The sequence below is a fragment of the Pongo pygmaeus genome, chromosome 11 (genome assembly GCF_028885625.2).
Source record: "Pongo pygmaeus isolate AG05252 chromosome 11, NHGRI_mPonPyg2-v2.0_pri, whole genome shotgun sequence".
Lineage (NCBI taxonomy): Eukaryota > Metazoa > Chordata > Mammalia > Primates > Hominidae > Pongo > Pongo pygmaeus.
In genome coordinates, this window is record NC_072384.2 from 68,411,520 (window position 1) to 68,437,147 (window position 25,628).

At 42.4% G+C, this 25,628-nt stretch overlaps 1 protein-coding gene across 6 annotated transcripts in view; it reads left to right on the forward strand.

The window, feature by feature from the left end:
- NOSTRIN (nitric oxide synthase trafficking) overlaps nucleotides 1-25,628 on the forward strand; it is an 80,183-nt gene that overhangs the window by 40,693 nt on the left and 13,862 nt on the right. For 5 of the 6 annotated variants that reach the window (XM_054476913.2, XM_054476915.2, XM_054476914.2 and 2 more), the window contains 6 exons: nucleotides 762-824; nucleotides 1,024-1,105; nucleotides 4,097-4,159; nucleotides 8,556-8,654; nucleotides 17,374-17,499; nucleotides 25,504-25,602. In XM_054476913.2, coding sequence (XP_054332888.1) covers nucleotides 762-824; nucleotides 1,024-1,105; nucleotides 4,097-4,159; nucleotides 8,556-8,654; nucleotides 17,374-17,499; nucleotides 25,504-25,602 — 532 coding nt within the window. The remainder of the gene's footprint in view (nucleotides 1-761; nucleotides 825-1,023; nucleotides 1,106-4,096; nucleotides 4,160-8,555; nucleotides 8,655-17,373; nucleotides 17,500-25,503; nucleotides 25,603-25,628) is intronic. The other variant, XM_054476917.2, reaches the window with a different exon arrangement.

Below are 25,628 nucleotides of genomic sequence, written 5' to 3' on the forward strand. Positions count from 1 at the left end.
CCAACCCCAAGAGCAGCAGCAGGATGTGAGCAGGGCTCTCAAGCACTTTATCACTTAACTTTTCTGAGTCTCAGTTTTTTCATATCTATGTGTATCCTATGACCAACCTGTTCTCACCCTTGGCTATTTTATTTCCCCTATTTTATTTCATTTTCATTACTTATTTTTTTCTTTTTGGTGGGGAGAGGGGCTCAGGGGATAGGGTCTTGCTCTGTTGCCCAGGCTGGAGTACAGTGGCATGAGCATAGCTCACTGTAGCTTCCTGGGCTCAAGCAATCCTCCTACCTTGGCCTCCCTAGTAGCTAGGACTGTGGGTGTGCATCACCACACCTGGCTAATTTTAAAAAGCTTTTCGTAGAGAAAAGGTCTCGCTGTGTGTGTCGCGCAGGCTAGTTTCGAACGTGTGGCCTCAAGTGATCCTCCCACCTCCGCCTCCTAAAGTGCTGGGATTTACAGGCACTTTAGGAGGCTGAGGCAGTGCCACCACACCTGGCCATTTCCCCTATTTTATACAGATATGAGATAGGAAATGAAAATCTAAATGAAAAATGACTGGGAAAAAAACAGTATATATAATGAGTGTAGTGCAAATAAATGTATTGGCAGAATGTAATCTCATAGAGAAACTGAAATAAGGTTAGGGAAGTGAATGCAATTGTTGAATGTGGTGAATCAGATGCGATGCTGTATTTCTAGCCAGCACATCCTATTTCCTAGGAAAATGACACTCACCTTTGTTCCCCACTTTTTTTTGCCTTTAGCTGTGTCAGCAGTGCCTGGGCCTGGGCCTCAGAGGGAATGAAATCCACAGCGGACCTGCATCAGTGAGTTCTCCCACCCTGGCCTTTCTCCATCTCCAAAGGGAGTCAAATATTTAAAGTGGGTGTGCTACAAATATTCCACTTCCAACTTGCACTGAATAGATGTTCCATAACACACTGTTTTATTTCCCCAGAAAGTAATTTGGAAAGTAGATGTAAACCCTGATATTATGCTTGTGTGTCTTTCATGTTTTATTTCCAGAAAACTTGGCAAAGCAATTGAATTGGAAGCAATAAAACCGACTTATCAAGTTCTAAATGTACAAGAGAAGAAGAGAAAATCAGTGAGTCCAAACCTTTCTTTACTCTTCCTGTTTAAAGCAAGATTCCTGTGTTTAGCCCAAAAAGGAAAAGGTGATCTGAAAGTGGTACCAGGTTTCAGGAATTTATCCTAAAAATAAAATAAATACTTGTATTTATTTTAAAATAAATGAATAATAAAAAACACAAATCCAAGATTTATGTACAAGGATGTTTGTTAGAGCATTGCTTATAATAGTGAAAAACTGGAAACTACTAAAGCATTAAAATAAATTGTGATAAATTCAAGCAATAGAATAATTTGCAACCATTCAAAATCTTTTTGTAGAAGAATTTAATCACATGGGGATTTTTTTCACAGTATACTGCTAAATAAAGCAGAATGAAAAAGTCTAATTTATACAATCTCAACTTCATAAAATGAATATGTATATGTATGTATAGAAAAAACTGGAAGAAGCTTCTCAAAATGTTAATAAGAATGATCTTTAGATGGTGAAATTGGAGGTTATTTTTATTTCATTTCTATACTTTTTTGCACTTTTAAAACAATTTTATCATTCTGTTTGTAAATAAGAGAATGATAAGCACAATTTTTACAAAGATGTTTTCTATGCTTATTAACTTGGTATTATGTAAAGGTAATAATGAGTACAATCCTCAAATATCCTAAAAATTACAGAAAAATAATTAAACAATCCTTTCAGGGGCACCTGGTCCTCTGATAGCCGATCCTCTACTCTTTCTCTGTGCCTTTCCTTCTAGAACAGTTTTTCTTTCTTTCCCTCCCTCCCTCCCTTCCTTCCTCCCTCCCTTCCTTCCTCCCTTCCTTTCTTCCTTCCTTCTCTTTCTTTTTTTTTCTCTCTCTCCCTTTCTTTCTTTTTTTGATGGAGTTTTGCTCTTGTCACCCAGGCTGGAGTGCAATGGCGTCATCTCGGCTCACTGCAACCTCCACCACCTGGGTTCAAGTGACTTGCCTACCTCAGCCTCTCGAGTAGCTGACATTACAGGTGCCTGCCACCACGCCTGGCTAATTTTTGTATTTTTAGTAGAGACCAGGGGTCGCCATGTTGGTCAGGCTTGTCTCCAACTCCTCACCTCAGGTGATCCGCCCATCTTGGCCTCCCAAAGTGCTGGGATTACAGGCGTGAGCCATTGCCTTCGGCCTAGAACAGTTTCATTTGTGTTCCTTTTTCTTTTTTGTTGTGTATTATTCAGTAGTTAAGCACTTTGTACTCTACTTCCAGGCAACATAATTGGGTGTTTAATAGACACTGCTTGGCTCTGATGGGGTGGGGTTATGGTCACTGTTTGTTTCAGGACCAGGTGCAGGTAAGATGTTTGTAAGCGGTGGTAGGTGGTCCCTGTGAAGGGAAGGGGCAGTGGTTAAGGGGGAGTTTCAAGGGAATACAGTCAGATAAAGCACATCCTCAGTGGCAAGTCAGAAGGATGAGAAGAGGTGTGAAAGTTCTGATGGAGGAGAAATGATTTTTTAAAATTTTATTCAAACTCATTAAGCTGGGTCAGGAAGTGGAATTGATGTTTGTAGGTACATAGGTATATTTTACCAGAATGGATGCTCTATTCAGAGTTTTGGGTGATGGACACAACTTGATAGGAATTGCTAGCAAGCAATATAACCTTCTGCCTTTGCAAGCCAACTTAATAAAAACCAATTACTAGTCTGTATTTCATTGATTACAAAATATTTTTCACACTGCATAATAATATGATAGTCAGCATTTCTTTAGTGTTTACCATAAATGAGGCACAGTGCTGTGACAATTAATCACAGTGCTTTAGTTAATGGATGTCATGAGCCCCCCCGAAATGCTGGTCCTGTTTTTCTTCTTTTCTGCATTGCTTTTCTCCACTGCACCCCACCACCCCACTCCACTCTCTCACAAAATATAAAAGATTCTATTTGATTTTCTAAAGTGAACTTGTTCCACATTCCAGACACATACGTGAAATCAAAAGTGGCATAGTACATAAAATATTTTCATTATGTCTGTTACAATGAACCATATACTCTAAATTTAACCAACTGGAAAAAAATGAAAATGTAGCATTCGCTAGATCTCAGAGTGGTTGAATAATGGCTGATCTGCTGGGTCTGTGTTCCAGGGAAAAACGTTCTGCTGTAACTTACATCAGATCTCCCTGGGAAGTTGTCTAGATCATTTTCATCATTATTATTACTGCCTCTTTGGCTGTTTAAAAGCAAGGGAAAAAGTTAATTATGATTAAGAGTTCAATATCTTTGAAATTAAAGCAATATTCACTTCAGGGGTAATGGAGACACATAGTAAAATTGGCAGTTAGGACTGTTACCAGTTTTCATGGTGTTGAGGTTTTTGCTGCATGGATTGACATGGAAGATGATGTGATGGAACTAGCAACAATATCAGCTCATGCAAGGGCCTCTTACACATGATTGCACATGTTTATGTGCTTTTTACATTCTTATAGATTAGAAATAATTATTTTACCAAGTCCTGTTACTTGACACAGGGATAAGATAATTTGGCTAATATGTCCATTGTAGGATCTTGAAATTCCCATGAATTGTAATAGTGATTGATAAGCTAGTACTGTGACTGTCTTAGTTCAGGCTGCTCTAACAAAGTAGCATAAACTGGATAGCTTATAAATAATAGGAATTTATTTCTTACAGTTCTGGAGGCTGGGAAGTCCAAGATCAAGGCACCCGCACATTAGCTGTGTGATGAGGGCCCGCTTCCTGGTTCATCAGTGGCTATTTACTCGCTGTAACCTCAGATGGCAGTAGGGGCTAGGCAGCTCTTGGGGTCTCTTTTATAAGGGCACTAATCTCATTCATGGGGGCTCCACCCTCATGAACTAATCATCTCTCAAAGCCTCCACCTCCAAATACCATCACATTGAGGGAACAGGTTTCAATCTATACATTTTAGGGGCACAAACATTTAGTCTACTGCAGCAACTAAACAAGAAGAAAGCAAAGCTTTGTTTCCTTTTTCCTTTTTCAATAGCTTGACAATGAAGTTGAAAAGACAGCAAATCTTGTCATTAGCAACTGGAATCAGCAAATTAAGGCAAGTATCCGCAAATATCATTTGTGTAAACTCAGTTTTTAGAATTGAAGTGTTTTGCTTTCATACAAATGTGATGACATGTTCTAGCATTAGTACTTCTAAGTGCTAACTGAAGAGAAAAATGTTTCCTTACCTGAGTTGTTACATAGATATATTTTTCACCAAACCAATGGAAGTGCATGGCTCTAAATATGATTATTTAGCACTTATTATGTGCTAAGTGCTATATATTTATGTATTTAATCATCACAACAACCCAATGTCATATGTCATTATGCATTGCCCCATTTTACAGATTGGGCAATGGAGACACAGAGAGTTTCAGTAATTTTCCCAAGGATACAGAGCTGGTTAATGGTTGAACCAATGGTTGTCACAAGTTGGTTCCAGGGTCACTGCTCTTAATCATTCCATTATACTGACTGCCTTTCTGTATAATTTGTAATTTACAGCAAATGATAAACACCACCTGGGTTTTGTTTTTTCATTTGTAGAAAGGTGTTAGTGATCTCTACATCACTAGTGAGAGTGGCCCAGTGAGGGGTGGGTAGTGGTATGTAAAAGGGGATGCGTATATCAATTTCATGAGTATGTGGGGTCCACTTTTTGTGCACAGCACTATTCTAAGACATAATGTTTTTCAAGTAATTTAAAATTTAGTTGGCTAGATGACATATGTGCAGGAAATAGGGAATACATTCTAAGGAGAGGAATTACGATCTGGTGTGGGAAGCTAGAGCATATCAGTATGAGTTCTTAAGCAGAGAAAATAACAGATGGGATCCATATGCACAGAAGATTATTCTAGAACAATGTAGTATAGGAGGAATTCATTTCAGGTAGAAAGGACTAGCAGTAAATCTGCTAACAAGATTCAATGAACCCCTCCAAGAAGACTTGTTCTCTAAGTGTTGAAATCCTTTTTCATCTCCAAAGCATTAGTGCCCACAGAGAACCTTTACAAGTAAACAGCCACTGATGCCAAATAACTAGAGACAGACGCCCTCAGAAACAGGCAAACTTGGTGTTACTTCCAAAGCTTCTGCCAAAACTGAGGACTGACTCCATAAGACCAAGGACATTAATAAAAAGTGTTTGATATAAGTGAATTTCTATATCCACAGTAGTTACAATGGTAAAAGGATGCTCATGAGAATCACTTTTATAAGTAAAGGCCCAGAAACAGTATCCACTCATTTGCTTTTTAGTTTTGCCATGGATTTTATGAGTTTTCTTTAAAAGGAATTGTTTTGTATTTTTTTAAAGAAATAGAGCTCTCCCTCTCCCTCTCCCTCTCTCCCTCCCCCTCCCCCTCCCCCCTCCCTCTCCCCTTTCTTCGGTCTCCCTCTCCTTCTTTTTTCGGTCTCCCTCTGTTGCGGTCTCCCTCTGTTGCCGAAGCTGGACTGTACTGCCGTGATCTCGGCTCGCTGCAACCTCCCTGCCTCGGGCTCCTGTGACTCTCCTGCCTCGGCCTGCCGAGTGCCTGGGATTGCAGGCGCCTGCCCCCACGTCTGAATGGTTTTTGTATTTTTGGTGGGGACGGGGTTTCGCCGTGTTGACCAGGCTGGTCTCCAGCTCCTGGCCTCCAGTGATCTGCCTGCCTCGGCCTCCCGAGGTGCTGGGATTGCAGACGGAGTCTCGCTCACTCAATGCTCAATGGTGCTCAGGCTGGAGTGCAGTGGCGTGATCTCGGCTGGCTACAACCTCCACCTACCAGCCTCCTGCCTTGGCCTCTTAAAGTGCTAAGATTACAGCCTCTGCCCTGCCGCCACCCCGTCTAGGAAGTGAGGAGCGTCTCTGCCCGGCTGCCCCGTCTGGGAAGTGAGGAGCCCCTCTGCCCAGCCGCCATCCCGTATAGGAAGTGAGGAACGTCTCTGCCTGGCCGCCTATCGTCTGGGATGTGAGGAGCGCCTCTGCCCAGTCGCCCAACGTCTGGGAAGTGAGGAGCGCCTCTGCCCGGCTGCCCCATCTGGGAAGTGAGGAGCACCTCTGCCTGGCCACCCCATCTGGGAGGTGAGGAGAGCCTCTGCCCGGCCGCCCCGTCTGGGAGGAAGTGAGGAGCACCTCTGCCTGGCCACCCCATCTGGGAGGTGAGGAGAGCCTCTGCCCGGCCGCCCCGTCTGGGAGGAAGTGAGGAGCGCCTCTGCCCGGCTGCCCCATCTGGGAAGTGAGGAGCGCCTCTGCCTGGCCACCCCATCTGGGAGGTGAGGAGCGCCTCTGCCCGGCCGCCACCCCGTCTGGGAGGTGAGGAGCGCCTCTGCCTGGCCGCCACCCCGTCTTGGAGGAAGTGAGGAGCGCCTCTGCCCGGCCACCCCGTCTGGGAAGTGAGGAGTGCCTCTGCCTGGCCACCACCCCGTCTGGGAGGAAGTGAGGAGCGCCTCTGCCTGGCCGCCCCATCTGGGAAGTGAGGAGCGCCTCTACCAGGCCACCCCATCTGGGAGGTGAGGAGCGCCTCTACCAGGCCACCCCATCTGGGAGGTGAGGAGCGCCTCTGCCTGGCTGCCACCCTGTCTGGGAGGAAGTGAGGAGCGTCTCTGCCCGGCCGCCCCGTCTGGGAGGTGAGGAGCGCCTCTGCCTGGCTGCCCCATCTAGGAAGTGAGGAGCGCCTCTGCCCTGCGGCCCCGTCTGGGAAGTGAGGAGCGCCTCTGCCTGGCTGCCACCCCGTCTGGGAGGAAGTGAGGAGCGCCTCTGCCTGGCCGCCCTGTCTGGGAGGTGTACCCAACAGCTCCGAAGAGACAGCGACCATCGGGAGCGGGCCATGAGGACGATGGCGGTTTTGTTGAAGAGAAGTGGGGGAAGTGTGGGGAAAGGAAGGAGAGATCAGATTGTTGCTGTGTCTGTGTAGAAAGAGGTGGGCATAGGAGACTCCATTTTGTTCTGACTAGGAGAAATTCTTCTGCCTTGGGATGCTGTTGATCTATGGCCTTTCCCCCAGCCCCGTGCTCTCTGAAACATGTGCTGTGTCAACTCAGGGTTAAATGGATTAAGGGCAGTGCAAGATGTGCTTTGTTAAACAGATGCTTGAAGGCAGCATGCTCTTTAAGAGTCATCACCACTCCCTAATCTCAAGTACCCAGGGGCACAAACACTGCAGAAGGCCGCAGGGACCTCTGCCTAGGAAAACCAGAGACCTTTGTTCATGTGTTTGTCTCCCGACCTTCTCTCCACTATTATCCTATGACCCTCCCATATCCCTGTCTCCGAGAAACACCCAAGAATGATCAATAAATACTTCATAAAAAAAAAAAAGAAATAGAGACAGGGTCTTGCTATGTTGCCCAGGCTGATCCCCAGCTCCTGGGCACAAGGGATCTGCCCACCTTGGCTTCCTAAAGTGCAGGGATTACAGGGATGAGCCACTACACCTGGCCTTTAAAAGGATTTGTTTTTAAAAATCCATTTTCTTTAAATATTCAGCTTTCGCAGGAATTCAGTACAATGAATCAAAAGCCAGAAATAATGCTGAGAGGCTGCAATTGCTCCCAAGAAAAAACATCTTTTATCATTTCCCAGTTTCTATCAAGTCATTTTTTTAAATAAAAATTACGAGTTGGTGGGTGCAGCGCACCAGCATGGCACATGTATACATATGTAACTTACCTGCACATTGCACACATGTACCATAAAACCTAAAGTATAATAATAATAATAATAATAAATAAATAAAAATTTAAAAAAAAAAAAAAAAAAAAATTTCATTTTTTTTAAATGAAGAGTGACAGAGAAATTAGAGAACATAAGATTCTTGGGCTATAATAATTTTCTCCCCAGTTACAATTCAAGAGATTCAGCATGTCAGTAATGAAGTACAGTCTATTTGGGAGACTAACAAAAAGCCTTAAAGGACCAAATAGTCACGCCTCACAATCTCATTTCCCAGCAGGCATGTGGCTGACAGGAGGTGGAGAAAGAGGGCCATGAGCTTATTTCTTTAATTTTCCTTTGCAGAGGCTTCCCACGTTTAGAGGCAGGCAGAAGGTAAATTAAGAGAACATCTGAAAACAATCTCAGTTGTGGCCTAGGTTGATGTAAAGCATGGCGCAGGCAGTCTTCTGTGTTTGCCGTGATATTCCTGTGGCAAAGCCATTGTGCTCACTAGAACATTATTTTGGAGGCTTGCAGGCCTTTGATGATTTAGCAAAATTCAAAATCCGATATAATGACAACATATGCGGGAGTTCTCAGGACAAAGTGTTAGCTGCTCTGATGTTTTAGGTACATTTTGAAGTGAGGATGGGAATGAAGAACTAAAAGTACACATTTTTGTTTCAGCCTTTGGAGCATTCTAGGATACCTAATTGTTAAAGCTAGCACATGAATGTGCTTTGTTCCAAAAGAGAAGAGTTTTCTCTTGGCATCAGCCTCTGCTCCTTTTTTTCTTGTATGTCTTCTCTAGGCCAAGAAGAAATTAATGGTTAGTACCAAGAAACATGAAGCACTTTTCCAGCTTGTAGAAAGCTCCAAGCAATCTATGACTGAGAAGGAGAAGCGGAAGGTAAGCTGTCATGGCTGGCTGGGCACATGTGCCATAGAGAGGGATGGGCTTTCTGCCCTTAGCTATGAACACAAGAGAACAGGTTGGTCCCTCCTTCTCTGTGGGATTCCTGCAGAGATGTAGCTTGACAGAGCATAAAAGGGGATTCCAAATCATTACTGGCGTGCACACACACACACACACACACACACACACACACACCCCACATACATTTTAAACTTTATTTTAATTCTTTTAAATAGAAGGGATCTCACTGTGCTGCCCAGGCTGGCATCAAAGTCCTAGGCTCAAGGGATCCTCCCACCTCAGCCTCTCAAGTAGCTGGGAGTACAGGAGCATGCTACTTTGCCTGTTACTTTAAAAAAAAATTACTTTTAAAAAATTTTATTGACAGATGACAAATGAGACCAATGATGCCCACATTTTTTGAAAGGAGACTATTAATATTATCTTAAAAAAACCTCTCAGCTAATACCCCAAATAAGTAAAAATAAATACTATATATATGTTGTTTGTTACACATAGTACTTTATTGTGTTATGTTAATATGTTATGAACATTATAAAGCATAAAAGTAGAAATGTTTCCAGGATGAGATAAAGATGAAATAATATTTTAAATGATTAGCAAACCATGATGTCTTTAGATAATCATTAAGTAATGTTTTCAGGAAAAATGTATACTTGGAGCAAGGTTCAGCCTTAAGTATAGTAAATTTAAATGCATATTTCTAATAGTCTTCTTGATAATTTTTTTTTTTTTCTTGAGACAGAGTCTCACTCTGTGGCCCAGGCTGGAGGGCCACACTTGGCTTACTGCATCCTCCCACTCCAGGCTTTAAGCAGTTCTCCCACCCCAGCCTCCCAAGTAGCTGGAACTACAGGTGTGTACCACCATGCTCGGCTAATTTTTTTTTGCATTTTTAGTAGAGGCGAGGTGTCACCATGTTGGCCAGGCTGGTCTCGAACTCCTGCCCTCAAGTGATCTGCCTGCCTCAGCCTCTCAAAGTGCTGGGATTATAGGCATGAGCCACCGCCCCTGGCCAGCCTTCTCGATAATTTTTCATTTGATCATCAAAATTTTTGTCAGATCTCATTTCAGTGTTTGCCTTTTCACGTGGGTAGTAACAAACTCGCAACCAGGAGAGGTGGCAGTGTCAGTTCAGACATTTTGCTGTGGATTCTTTGTGGTTAAATTGTTAGTAGTAACATCAATCCACAGGTTCTTGGCAGAAATCTTCTAACATATTTGTGCATTTTGTGTATGTTAACCTAACTGGAGCCAGATAATGTCTGTAAAACCACATGGCCCAGGTATATGTCAATGGCCACATGTCCCAGATGCTGGAAGGGAAAACACAGTGAGGCCTAGGGCAGCTTTTTAGGTTGCAGAATCCCCACCCTTCCCCCAGGCCAAATCAGAATCCACAAGTGTCTATGTGTGAGCACCAGTGTAGACTCATATTAAATAAGAGTAAGCTTGACAACTGTGTTTTCAGGCAAAGTGAACACAAATAATATTGGGGTACAGGAACAGAATGAAGATTTTCTGCTTACACCCCAATAGATTATCTTGCACACCTCTTGTGGTATGTGTCCCAGATTGAAAACCTTTGAAATAGTCAATATCTTCTACAAAAGATGTGTCCCCACTAAGGAAATGCAACCAGCACTACTGCAAACCCCTTAAAAAGGAAGAGAAAATTGTCATCACCAGTAGCTCTTTCATCTGAAGAAATAGCCATTGAATAACTTAAATTCATTGTTAGCAAGATTTTACAAGATTCTTATTTCTTTCCATGTCAGTCTTTACAGTTGGAAATGATCATAACAAGTATTGAATAATGAGGCAGCTTCCGAGGAGGCGAACCCACAGTCTGTTAAAATACTCAGTGCCAGGACCTGCCTAGGCATTCTGAGTGCTCATTAGAAGCTATTCTTTATTGATGTCATGCAATAATAAAGAAAAAAGCATGGCAGCTAAGTGGTGAATTTCCTCTTCCTACCCCCATCAGCGGCTTCCCTGGGAAGTAAAGGTCCACAGTGCTCTCTCCCCTCCTCCAGCTGGTAACCATAACCTTGGCTGTTACTCTGTCACACACCTATGCCATCCTCACTGCTTAATCTGGCAGCTTTTGTTAATCCTGAAGCTGAACACCCAAGGGGGGGCATTCATTTTCTCATCTCACATAGAAGCGCTCATGATCACCTGAGCTGATGCTCTGTGCTGCTCAGCAAATTCTTCCTTGTTTCCTGCCCAGCAGTCTTGATTCTCACCAGAAGCTGATCTAAACCTCCGTTCTCCTCACACCTCCATCCACACACTCCTGGCACAGTATCTTGCCTCCTACCTCACAGAGTAAATAGAAGTTAGCACAGCCACCTGCCTACTGAAGTAATAGCATTTACATATCTGCAGTGGAGAGGCCAGTTCTCCATCCTGTGCTCTAATCTCATCCCATTCTGCCTCCCAAAGGCCCTCTCTTGATTATTCCATATTTCCCATATCTTGGACAGCCCCTTCTCTAATGATTCCTCCCCACCAGACTTCTATAACTCCCCCTGTCTTATAGTCTGTTCAGGCTGCTATAACCAAGTTCCATAGATGGAGGTGGCTTCAACAACACACATTCTGGAAGTGTGGGATCAGGGTGCTATCTGGTGAGGCTTCCTCTTTCAGATTGCAGACCGGCTACTTCTCATTGCATCCTCACGTGGTGGAAAGAGAGCAAGGGAGCTCCCTGGGGCCTCTTCTATAAGGGCAGTAATCCCATTCATGAGGGTTCCACCCTCATGGCCTAATCTGGTGGGAGGGCACAAATAGTCTTGCATCTTCTCCCCATCTTGCAAGAGTAAAGAAAGTTACAGGGACACTTATTTATGGGGTCTCACATTCCTCTCCAGATATTGTCATGTCTCCTTTTTACAATACATCTTTTTTCTTTTTCTTTTTTTACAATACATCTTTTTTTTTTTTACAATACATCTTTTTTTTTTTTTTTTTTTTTGAGACAGAGTCTTGCTCTGTCGCCCAGGCTGGAGTGCAGTGGCGTGATCTCGGCTCACTGCAAGCTCCGCCTCCCGGGTTCATGCCATTCTCCTGCCTCAGCCTCCCAAGTAGCTGGGACCATGGGCCCCGCCACCACACCCAGCTAATTTTTTATATTTTTTAGTAGAGACGGGATTTCACCCAGTTAGCCAGGATAGTCTCGATCTCCTGACCTCGTGATCCGCCTGCCTCAGCCTCCCAAAGTGCTGGGATTACAGGCATGAGCCACTGCGCCAGGCCACAATACATCTTAGTGAAGGGTGTCTGCTCTGTTTCCACTTCCTCATCTTCTGTTCACTCTTCAAATCACCCTAATCAAGCTTTCCCCATCTTTCCACTAGGAGTGTTCTTGCCATCAAAAACAATGTCTTCTCATTGCTAAAGCTAACAGGTACTTTCCAAGTCTTACCTTAGTTAACTTCTCGGAAGTATTAAGCATTGTTTATTTCCCCTTTCTAGAAACATTCTCTTCTTTTAACTTTAGTAACAACTAATGCTTTTGTTTTCCTCCTACTTTCTGTAAATTTTAAATTAGATTTCTTTATGGGCTCCCTTTTTTGGCCTGATCTTTATATATTGCAGTTTCTGAAGATTTCTCTTCTGGGCCTCACTCTGTTCTCTTCACCATTGTCTTTCCAGTGTCTGATACAGTACTCTTGATATCAGGTACTCAATAAATAATACATACTCAATAAGTATATTCTCAAGGACTCAACTACAGTATCTATGCTGGCAATACCCAAATTTATATCTCCAGTCCAAACCAGTCTGTAAACTGCTTTCTGACTCCTCAAACTCAATATCCAAAATCCAACCATCACTTTTTTCTACCAAAGATAATCTTTATTCCTGTGTTCTCTGTGTCTTTGAATATCATCACCCACCTATCCTCCCAATTCTAACTCAAACCAGATACTTCAGTGGCACAATCTCGGCTCACTGCAACCTCTGCCTTCCAGTTTCAAGCGATCCTCCTGCCTCAGCCTCCCAAGTAGCTGGGAGTACAGGCATGCACCACCACATCTGGCTAATTTTTGTATTTTTAGTAGAGACGGGGTTTTGCCACATTGCCTAGGCTGGTCTCGAACTCCAGACGTCAAGTGATCCGCCCACCTCGGCCTCCCAAAGTACTGGGATTACAGGTGCGAGCCACCGTGCCCAGCCCCAAATACTTCTTGAATATCTTTGCTTTTGTCTATCTCCACTGCTGACATCCTCTCTCAGGCCGCAATCATCTTTTGCTTGTTTTTTTGTAACCAACAAATCAGTCTCTTTGCTTTCAGTGTTGCCTGTTCCTATCTATTCCCCATGTACAAGCCAAGCTGACTTTTCTTAAACTCGAATCTGAGCATATCATTCCTTTTGAAAGCCTTCAAAGGCTTCCCAGTGACTACAGAATAAAGAAAAAACTCTTTTTTTTTTTTTTTTTGAGACAGAGTTTCGCCCTTGTGCCCAGGCTGGAGTGCAATGGCGCAATCTCGGCCCACTGCAACCTCTGCCTCCCAAGTTCAACAATTCTCCTGCCTCAGCCTCCCAAGTAGCTGGGATTACAGGCACTCGCCACCATGCCCAGCTGATTTTTTGTATTTTTAGTAGAGAAGGTTTTCACCATGTTGGCCAGGCTGTTCTCGAACTCCTGACCACAAGTGATCTGCCCGCCTTGGCCTCCCAAAGTGCTGGGATTACAGGTGTGAACCACCACACCCAGCCAGGAAAAACTCTTCCACATGGCCTGTAAGACCCTTCCTGACTTGAACCTTGCCAATCTCTTCAACATCACCTCTCCCCATTCTCCGTCATAAGCTGTGTGATCCAACTTCACCAAAAAATATCTTTCTGTATCCTGCCATACAGAAAGTTGGTGAGGAGTTGCCTCATCAACTCCTACTTTCATTTTAGTTTTATTCATATGGAGATCGATTTTTTGAGCACCTACTATGAGCCAAGTTATAGCTTAAATGTCATTTTAATTTCAAGGCTAGTTTAGATGCCTCTCTTGATGTCCTTCCAGTGGTACCTACATAATTCTATCAGCACACAAGATGGTAATGGTCAGTGGGTCCCTGACTAGAGAAGGAGCCTGTCTTGTTCCATTTTCTAGTCCTAAAGCCTTGCACATGACACATTGAAGGCCCTCGATGTCTGGTGAATAAATGAATGCGATGTTTGTTCCAAGAGCAAAAAAAGGGAGGAAAGGAAAAGAAGTAAATCTTTGACAAATTTTAGTAAAGGTTTCTGAGAAGTTCCTTAAGTAAGAATACAGGAGTCTACAGCCAGGCACAGTGGCTCAGGCCTATAATTCCAGCACTTCGGGAGGCTGAGGTGGGCAGATTACCTGAGGTCAGGAGTTCAAGACCAGCCTGGCCAAGATGGTGAAACCCTGGGCATGGTGGAACATGCCTGTAATCCCAGCTACTCGGGAGGCTGAGGCTGGCGAATCGGTTGAACATGAGAGGTGGAGGTTATAGTGAGCCAAGATTGCACCACTGCACTCCAGCCGGGCCTACCAGCGAGACTCCGTCTCAAAAAAAAAAAAAAAAAAAAGTATATATGTGTGTGTGTGTGTGTGTATATGTGTGTGTGTATATATATGTGTATATATATGTGTGTGTATATATATATATATGAGTATACATTCTTCTTTCATATATATACTTGAACTATCTGCTGTAAATTTGCTGAGCAGAAAATTCTAGTCCACAGCTCTATGGTGCAGGCTGATGAATATTAATGGTGATCTCAAAAGTAACTCAGTTCTCATTCCTGGGGTGCTGAGCATTCTCAATAAGAATCCGAGGACAATGATTTAGCAGAGTATAACCATGACTCTCTTTGAGTCCTTGCATTAAACTGTTGCCAGGTTAATGTTCATAAGCTTGAGTCTCTACAGACAGATGTGGTTCATTAAACTTGATACAAAACCAGATATGTCAGCCGGGCACGGTGGCTCACACCTGTAATCCCAGCACTTTGGGAGGCTGAAACGGGAGGATCACGAGGTCAGGAGATCGAGACCATCCTGGCTAACACGGTGAAACCCCGTCTCTACTAAAAATACAAAAAATTAGCCGGGCGTGGTGGCAGGCGCCTGTAGTCCCAGCTACTTGGGAGGCTGAGGCAGGAGAATGGCGTGAACCCGGGAGGCGGAGCTTGCAGTGAGCTGAGATCGCGCCACTGCACTCCAGCCTGGGGGGACAGAGCAAAACTCCGTCTCAAAACAAAACAAAACAAAAACAAAAAACCAGATATGTCCTGTGTAGGTCATACATCAGAGCTGGGGGACAGTTGTATAGCCCGTATATCAATTGGAATAATAAAGTGAATGGTATTAATATTCAACATTTTGGATGAATATTTTTCATGATTATAAGGTTAGTCAAAATGCCCTTAAATAGAGTGAGTCCATTTTAACAGCCTTTGTCTCTGTCCTTGAAACTCCTAAACTACTAAGTCGGGGCGGGGGTCTTTGATGTTTTTTAAAGAATGGTTTGAAGACCATTTGCATCAGAACCATCTGAGGAGCTGTAGTCAAAACTCAGATTTTCTAATCCCACTACAGATGTATGAAATAAGTATTGCTACTTGTAGAATTCTGGAATTTGCAATTTTTACAAGCATTTCAGGTCATTTCTAAATAGAGTAAAGTTGGAGAATCGGCTGGGTGCGATGGCCCACACTCATAATCCTAAAATTTTGGGAGGCTGAGGTAGACAGATCGCTTGAGCACAGGAGTTGGAGACCATCCTGGGCAACGTGGTGAAACCCCACCTCTGCAAAAAATACAAAAACTAGTCCCAGCTACTTGGGAGGCTGAGATGGGAGCCTTGCTTGAACCCGGGATAGGGAGGTTGCAGTGAGCTAGTGAGCCATGATTCTGTCACTGAACTCCAGCCTGGGTGACAGAGCCAGACCCTGTCTCCAAAAAAAAAAAAAAAAAAAAAAAAGAGAAAAGAAAAAGATATTGAATGCTTTAAAAATATATACATAAAGTTGGAGGATAATTCATGCAATCTAACTTCTTTGTTTCTCAGAAACATGAAATTACTTGTCTGGGCATTTTGAGAGTCAGTTTCAGCTACCCTGGCCCAGGGAGTTTTGTATTACTGTACACTGATTTTCCAGAAGATTTAGTAATCAGAATGACAAATTTTGGTGATGGGCAAGAGAGGGCTCTTTGTAAGGAAGCAGATCATTGGGGAGCAGGATGAGAGGAAACCATCTTATCAAGCTGTCCATAACTTGCAGTGAACATTGGGCATGTATCTCAGGGTTTTCACTGGCAATAATTACACTCGCTAAATTTTGAGTGCTGTGCCAGGTGTTGGACAGTGTGCCATTTGCCTTATCTGTGTTACCTATGTCAGGGCCAAGGGAAATCTTCCCTTTTGTCCTCTGAAGTTAGGCTGAAAATCACTGACAAGAGACAGATGAATAGGAGAAAAGGCATACAAATGTATTTGATCATAGTTTTATACGACATGGGAGCCTTCAGAACGAAGTTCCAAAGATACAGGGGAACTTGTCTATGTTTATGCTTAGGTTTAACAAAATATGGACATCCATGTAGAAATATTATGTACAAAAGGGGTGTAATCTAATGCTAATAGACTGTGTGGGGAAACCCAGTAAGGCTGTCTTTCTAGAGTCTTCTTGGCCTCTCTGCAGCCTTCCTTCCTGCTGGGAATGGGGCAGGATCTTCTCTGGAATAGGGGTCTTATGACCTACAGTCAGACAAGGTAGGTCAGATAATTTCTTTATGGACAGTTTTTACACAGAAAGGCAGGGGGAAAGTGAGACTAATATTTTTAGATTTTATGGCTGGCTTTGGAGAAAAGAGGTTCTGGTTTCTGTGACCTTCTTTGGGGAAGAGGGATTCTGGTTTCTACCAATAGCCTCAGGGGAGAATGGGAGTGAGAGACAGGAGGGCAGAAGAAGGTCAGAGAGAAACTTTTACTTCTGAGGCTGCTTCTGAGGCCTTCATTTTGTGGTATTGTTTTCTGAGTCCCAAGATGTGCCTGAATTCTCAAAGCAACCCAGTATGTATTAATTACCTATCCCCATCACAGAGATGAGAAAACTGTGGCTCAGGAAGGTTAAGTAACTTGTTTGCAGCTAGGACCAGGACTCTTATCCTGGAAGTTTGATTCCAAAGCTCTACTTCTGGGTTTATATAGTAAAAGTAAAATAATATTGCTCGATAGGACAGTAGCCAGACTCATTCTAAAAATTAGTTCTAAAAATTGTATGATTCCACAAGTCTATACCTAACCTTGTAAGAAATGCAGGAGCCTAAAAGATTTACCAGATAAGACTATGGGATTCACTGGCCAATTGCAGTCTTGACCTGTACTGTCAATTCTCAAAAGCTGTGTTGTTTGACCTTCTCTTTGACTGTGTGAGTGTAGACAAATCACTTCCTATTTAAGGGTCTCAATCTCCTCATGTGTAAAATTGGGGGAATCATGCTGTAAGGCCCTTGAGTTTCCGTCAGGTTTGGCCATGCCTTTTTTTCTGATAAAGATCTTTGGTTTTGTCAACTATAGTCATTGTTTATGACTCTACGTGAGAGGTAAGAAACATATCATTAAGCCACATATAATTATTTCTATGGAATTACAAAGGGCTTTCAAAAATGTGTTAGTGAATGTGTGACATTGATGTTTTACATCAGCTCCTCAATAAACTGACAAAATCAACTGAAAAGTTGGAAAAGGAAGATGAAAATTACTACCAAAAAAACATGGCGGGTTATTCTACCAGACTGAAATGGGAAAACACACTAGAGAACTGCTACCAGGTAAGTTATATATTCACATTTTTTTCTTCTTCTGTGGAGCTTTGTGTGACCTTGAAGATGGAGGTCAGATTATAGTGACAAGACCTGCCCTCTGTCTTAGCTTTGAGCATCACACATATTGTGACTTTAGACAAACCACATTTCCTCTCATTGTTTCAATTTCTCCATGGATACAATTACCAGTGACAATTTATTGAATTTCACTGGCCAGAGTTTCTGCTCCTAATTCTTAGTGGACAGGATAGCACCCAGCTAACTTCAAAAGGTGCTGTCAAAGTGAAGTGTAAATTAAGGCTTAAGTATTTGGTGCTTCGAAATTAGTTTTAGGCATGAGTGATGACTCATACAGTGATCACTTATGGAGGTCAGGCATTGTGTTAGGCACTGGAGATACAGAGCATTGAATAAAGTAACATCTCAATGCTTAAGATGTGTACATCTCAGTGGCAAAAGTATACCCATAAAGAAGGAATTGTGGTAAATTATCTGATAATAATGGGCAAAAGATGTCAGCAAGCACATCACAAAAGGAGAAATCAAAATCATCAATAAACTTATGAAACAATGCTAGATTATTTGGCAAAAATTAGAACTTGACAATATCAAGTGTTGGTAAGGATGTTAGGAAACAAGAATTATTGTACCCCTGTAGGGGGAATAATTTAATGATATTTAGTGAAACTAAAATAAGCATGTACTTACCGCAGCAGTTCGCTTTTTAGGCATATATCCTACAGAAAAATGTACCTTTGTACTCCAAGAGTGATGCACAAGAATGTTTATTGCAGAATTGTTTATAATTGCACATGAGAAAAAACTGCACGTAATCTTCATACCCATCAAGAGAAGAAGTACTCTTCAAATATGCTCGCATTTGGAAAGTGAACTAATATCCATCAATGAAAAGTTAATTAAAACTATATTTAAACATGAATTAACCTCAAAAAACATGATGTTAAGGAAAAGAAATATACCACTTACACAATCTGTGTAAATCAAAATTCTTTTAAACTCATGCGCAAACTATACTGAGTTTATATGTGTGTGTTTGTAAACTTATACATGGAGACTGTCCCTGTGTTCAGTGGCAGAAATGGAGCCCATGGTGGGAATACAACAGAACTGCCAGAAACAGCCACGCAGCTTATGCACTGTCCCTGGTGAAGCAATACAGCCCCAGGCTCAACGTAAATATGACCAAATTAAATAACTATCAATTCTGGAGAGTAAGAACATGAATATTTTGGTTTCATTTTTCCCCACCTGTTTTAAGTTTTAAAAAAATGTTTAAAGCAGATATGATTGGAGAAAGTCATGATCTAATGGCCAGCCTGGAACAAGTACTTGGTGCTCAGTGCTCCTCTTTCAGGCTGTGCTAAGCACATTCATGTGCTTGTGTTTTGTATTAATCACGACATTATGAGGACATTGAGGCTGGAAAGATGAAGCAATGAGCCTGAGATGGTTTAAGATTCAGCCTGGGCCGCACGCCTGTAATCCCAGCACTTTGGGAGGCCGAGGCGGGCGGATCACGAGGTCAGGAGATTGAGACCATCCTGGCTAACACGGTGAAACCCCGTCTCTAGTATAAATAGAAAAAATTAGCCGCGCGTGGTGGTGGGCGCCTGTAGTCCTAGCTACTTGGGAGGCTGAGGCAGGAGAATGGCGTGAACCCGGGAGGCGGAGCTTGCAGTGAGCTGAGATGGCGCCACTGCACTCTAGCCTGGGCGACAGAGCAAGACTCCATCTCAAAAAAAAAAAAAAAAGATTCAGCCTGGACCTCTGCACTATGCTCCTGCCCCATTGAAAACTGAGAGCGAAGGCTATATGGCAGGTGGAAACCCAACGGCTGCATTTACATCTCTTGCAATTCAACCACTCAGAGCAGGATAGATGCAGAATTAGAGAAGGGGAAATTAAAGGAGAGATGAAAACTTGGGTCAAAGAGAGGAACAAATGAGAAAAAATTCCTTAATTTACACCTTTGAACATAAGCTTCTGGTACTCTCCTTGCTTATGCTAGATAGATTTTAGATGAAGGTGATGAGAAAAGGTCAGGGATTTAAGTTCTAACTTTATTCATTTGAAATCTGGCTATGCAACCTGGGCTCTGATCTTGCCTCACCTCACCTCATCACTTCTTGATGAAGCTGTGGTCTTTCCACTGAGGTCAGCTTCCTTGGATGGCCCTGTTAGGAGATGGGAGAGACATTTCTGCTCCCACTCCATCTTCCAGGCACCCACCCTTCAAGGGCTATGAGAAAAATATTTCACCTCAGTGTCTCTATCCTCGTCACCCTTCTACCTACATCGCAACAATGGGAGATAAATGGGTCCTACCTGGTGTAGCTGATAACTAGCTTGCCTTCAATATATGTTAGGGAAAGCTATGATTATCTTCATTATCAGAAGCTCTTACTACGCCTCTCCTTCGTCTGTTTCCTTTCCTCCTGTTAAGATCCTCTACATCTTTCCCCTACAACCACCACTCCCCCTTCTCAGCATTCCCAGTGTTTATATTGAAGCATCATGGAAATTCTCTCTTTTCTTACAGTCTTCCTCATGGTAACAAGGTATGCATTCATTTACATTTCAAAAGGTATCTTTCAACTTCAGCTCTAAAAATATTTAAGACCTAGTTTAGTTTTTTTCTTCCTTCTTTCTTTCCTTTTTTTTTTTTTTGTTAGAATCCAAGTCACATGGAATATCTACTCATCATAATGTCCTTGAGGAAGAGCATTTTCTTTCTCCCCTCTTGTATCCTGGATTTTTGCTACCTCTATGCTGGGGGCCACCAGTGTTTCAGTCCTTGTCCTTTTTAGTTCATACAGCTTCTCCTACCCCACCTTCCTCTGAGTTCTCTCCTGCCTTCTGAGAGCCATCTCAAGCCCATTAGCCACAACGTGAGATGACTTCTGTCAAGTCACTCTTGCTTCACTTGAACCCTCAATAATGATACCCTTAGTTGGTATTTCCTGGGCTTGTGTATACTCAGTCTATACCAGCAGGTCATTGACTCACATATTACTCTATGTATGCCATATTTTGTGTATGTTTATGACACTCAAGTGTCAAATGTTAGATTCATGAAGGCATATAACAAAAACAGCCTGAATTGACTCAAAGAGGAATTTTATTGTAAGTGTGAGAGATGGAAATGGGACAGTTAGGGTCTCTCAGTTTCATTTTTTCTCCATTCTTTCACCATTCTTCTGTGCAAATTGAATATAAGAATTCATTTTGGGGTCCTACGAAGTGTTCTCTTATTCCTTTTTACTCTACAGGTTGGATTTACAAATTCCTTCAGAGAACATGCATTGAACTACATTCAAGGCAGTGTAGTAGATACTGTGAGAAATATTGTAAAGCCTCAAATGTGACTATAAGTAATGAAACCAGTTCCACAAACCACATGTCAAAATTAGTCTTATTACTTCACAATCATACTATATTCTAGCCACATCCTACCCTCCAAGAAGAAACAATTCAGATGATAGAAATAACCTATATTTTTCACAATAATAACCATACTACCAAGAATTACAAAGAATCAAATGCTTGGTACTGAAGTACTTACTCAAAGAATTATTTTTAAAAGCCATTTGCAATATGTGTCAAGAGCCTTAAAAATATTCCCTTTCTCAACCAGTGTTCCTCCTCTAAATCCCAGAACACAGAAAATGATTCGAGTGGCTGCTTTCTCAGTTCTCCCAAGGATGGCACTTGAGTAGTCCCACTCTAGATGAGACGAATGACAACTCATTACATAAAATGGACGCCTCAGGACAGTAGGGCTTCATTCTTTCCTAGGACTCTGTTGAAAAAGGTAATTTCCTTTCTATAAATCTGTCTTGAGGAAGTAGCTGACAAACCAGACACAGATTTCTATTTGAAACACATTAAAAGCAATAAACATCCCAAATGTCCAACATTAAAGGGATGACTAAGTGAATAAACACGCCTGCACCATGGATGCTTATGAAATAATTAAAGTGGTATTTTCAGAGACTAATGGCACGGGGAAACTGTTCACATGTACGATTAAGTGGAAAAAACAGAATTTCGAATTTGAATAATTTGATAGATAACTAGAAGATAAAATCATACATACACACATACCTAGACTGAAATATATCAATATGTTAATAGCAGTCACTTCTGGGTGGAAGAATTATGATTTTAAAATGTATTTTTTGTGGGCCTCTGTGGCCCTAGGACAATGTCTCAAAGTACCTGGGGTGCTTAAAAGTCAGATTCCTGAGCACCTCCGTAGACCTGGGAGCCTCTAAATCAATCAGAGCCTCTGAATGATTATAAAGAGGGGTCTAGATATTCTAAAGTTTGAGAGTCCCTGCTCTAGAAAGAGCATATGTCTTTTATCAGTTCTATGAGAGTCATGTAAATGAAAACAAAATCCCTTTGATCTCTTCCTGTAGTACCAGCCCAAAGGCTAGGACAGCAAGAACTGGAAGGAACGAATGAAGAACAAATTGTCATGATGCTTGGGCCCCAGACAGGCTCTAAATCTGCTGAAATCTGAATCTTTCTGGATAACTCCTTGACCACACTTTGTTCATATGTACTATTGTGGAACCTCAAGAGGACAGTTTGAGGTCCTCCAGAGTATCTTGCTTCTCTACCACCTATTTTATATAAAAAGAACAAGATAATAGAAAGCAACAAATCATTAAATGAGATATGGATCTCTCCTTTGCACAGTGGAATTTATTTCCTCCTCTTTTTATGAGCAAACATAGATCATTTTAATGATTTCCCTGAAATGTAATTAAAATCTGTTAAGCATTACCATGTCACTAAGGAACACTGGTTATTCTAGTCTCAGATTGATGCTAGTGGTTCAGCACTTGTCAAAGTAAAGAAACACCTGCCCACTAGGGATGCAACATGTTCTAAAACCTGGCTTTTATTTTCTCTTGTCTCTTGTTCATAGGCTAAAACAGAAGAGCTGATTTCTAGATCTTTTTCTATAGGGTAAGGACTTCTTCTTTTTGAAGATTGTCACATAGGAGATCCAAACAACTGAGCAGAATTTGTTTTACGTATTTGTTATGAGGCATATCGATTCTGCCTTTTAAGAAGCAAAACATTTGATAGGCTATTCTGTGTCTTTAATCCTTTATCTGGGAGACAGAAGGGCAGACGGCCACATTCAAATGACTGGTGCCTGCAATTTTGTGAAAGCCTGGGGACTGCCAGCGTAAACAAATCCATTTGACTCCCATTGACATATGAAAATTGGGCAGCTTCAGAGGCAACTAAGAAGATTGCCATGGGGGCATGGCTCCAGGCTTCCAATCCAAATGTCAGGACACTTGGTACAAAAGCCAAAGTTGCATGTGATTGGCACAGATGTTCATAGTTACTGCCTGAGCCTTTTACTACTTTCATTTACAAGCAGTGTTCAAATGACTATATACCAAAAAACAAAATGTGGTATATGCATACCATGGAATATTATTCAGCCAAAAAGGAAGGGAATTCTGGCACATGATACAACATGGATGAACCTTGCAGACATTATGCTAAGTGAAATAGCCAGATGCAAAAGAACAAGTACTGTATGGTTCCTCTTGTAAGAGGTATCAAGAGTAGTTAAATTCGTAGAGACAGAAAGTAGAAAGGTGGTTGCCAGGGGATGCAGAGCATAGGAAATGAGAACTTGTTGTTTCATGGGTACAGTTTACTTTTGCAAGATGAAAAAAGTTTTAGAGATGAATTATGGTGATGTTTGCACAATAATGTGAATGCACTTAATGACACAGAAGTGGATGCCTAAGGTGGATAAAATGGCATGTCATATTATGTAAATTTTACCATAATTAAAAGTATAAAGAAATTTAAAATAATTTTAATCACCATATACCATAGATGAATTAACAACACAGGGATATAGAGGAATACCATACTGGATCAGGCCAGTGGGCTCCTGTAGGAATGCCAAGAGGTGAGCAAGGAGAACCCAGTGATCTTTGTGACTCTCCATTCTCACCTCTCTTGCACTGCCAAGAGCCTTGAGACATACCCATCTTTCTTCTTCTCTATGGTCATGTTACCCACCAATTTCTCCAAAGCCTTGTTCATGAAAGATGATTGCTGGTGCTCTTTGTGGGATGGAGGAGTTGGGACGGTGGGTATGAGAGCAACTGAGCTGGCCTTCTCTGGATAAAAGGATGAATGCCCAGGCCTTGTTTTTTTGTTTTTTTCTTTTTTTTTGAGATGGAATCTCACTCTGTTGCACAGGCTGGAGTGCAGTGGCATGATCTCAGCTCACTGCAACCACCACCTCCCAGGTCCAAGCGATTCTCCTGCCTCAGCCTCCTGAGTAGCTGGGACGACAGGCGCCCGCCACTATGCCTGGCTAATTTTTGCATTTTTAGTAGAGACGGGGTTTCTCCATGTTGGGCAGGCTGGCAGGCTGGTCTTGAACTCCTGACCTCAGTAGTCCACCCATCTCGGCCTCCCAAAATGCTGGGATTATAGGCATGAGCCACCGTGCCTAGCCAGGCCTTGTTTTTACAAAAAAAAAAAAAATAAATAAAAAAAAAGATGGGAAGAATTTTGTCTTGGACACCTGCCATCTCCATCAAAGCCCAAACTCCCCTGGGCACATACCCAACAGCCTTAAACTGCCCCCACATGGCCTTGGAATCTCCCTGCATACTCTGCCTGGCCCAGCCTTCTATAACAATGCTTAGTTGCTAAACCTTTCTGCCCTCTGGAAAAACCACCAGTCAGCAACTCAATTGGCATGGGTCTAATAAGTAACATTTTCTAATTTTTTTTTTTTTTTTTTTTTGAGACAGAGTTTCACTTTTGTCGCCCAGGCTGGAGTGCAGTAGCATGATCTCGACTCACTGCAAACTTCGCCTCCTGGGTTCAAGCAATTCTGCCTCAACCTCCTTAGTAGATGGGATTACAGGTGCGTGCCACCATGCCTGGCTAATTTTTGTATTTTTAGTAGAGATAAGGTTTCACCATGTTGGCTGGGCTGGTCTCAAACTCCTGACCTCAGGTGATCCTCCCACCCTGGCCTCCCAAAGTGCTGGGATTATAGGCGTGAGCCACTGCGCCCGGCCTCTAAAATGTTAATAGCTAACAAGGCAAATGTGATTCCCCTCACTTTCTTATTTACCCTTCCTACCTAAAAGTCATAAGTCTAATAATGAAACTTCTGTCATCTCACACAAAATAAAGAGGCTATGTGCGTACCTGCAAACAGTGGACTCTGACTCCCAGGCCTAATTTTAGGTAGAATTATAAATTGCTCAGACTTTGGGATTCTTCTCTTGTCAAATAACCTCCTTAAACAGAGAATTTGTGGCCTGTCATTCTCTTCCCTGCAGAGACTAGCAGAATGCCTTGAATGTACTATAAACAATTCTAAAACTATTGGGTGTCTCAATGCATTTCCAAGACATGGATATGGGCTTTCCTGGGCTTCACCCTCTGGAATTCTTCCTGATCTTTTTTTTTCTTTTTTTTTTTTTTTTTTTGTAAAAACAAGGCCTGGCTAGGCACGGTGGCTCATGCCTGTAATCCCAGCACTTTGGGAGGCCGAGACGGGTGGAACACCTGAGGTCAGGAGTTCAAGGCCAGCCTGCCCAACATGGCGAAACCCCATCTCTACTAAAATTCTCTGGAATTCTCTGGAATCCATGACTGTGTCTCAAATGCTTCCTTTTCTTCTTTTCTCCCCCTTCCTTGTAAACTTAGGTAACCCACAGCATCTGCCTTATATGCCTTTTGGGTCAAAAGAGCCTGGGGAAAGTGTGTGAGTTAAATCACTCTTAAAGGAGTGATTTAAGATACCGAGCCACATTCCTCTCCTGGAAATCTCCCTCCACTGTGATTTGGATATGACATAGTCAAGAGGCTAATCATGAGACTTTGTTCAGTCTGTCTTCAGGTGTGTCAGTGTTTGTTGAGTGACTTCCGTTTTGCATAACAACTGGCTGATCTTACCCCAATTTTCATTCTTTTCAGAGCATTCTGGAGCTGGAGAAGGAAAGAATTCAACTTTTATGCAATAACTTAAACCAGTACAGCCAACATATTTCTCTTTTTGGCCAAACCCTGACCACAGTGAGTAGAGATGATCTCTCCATTTC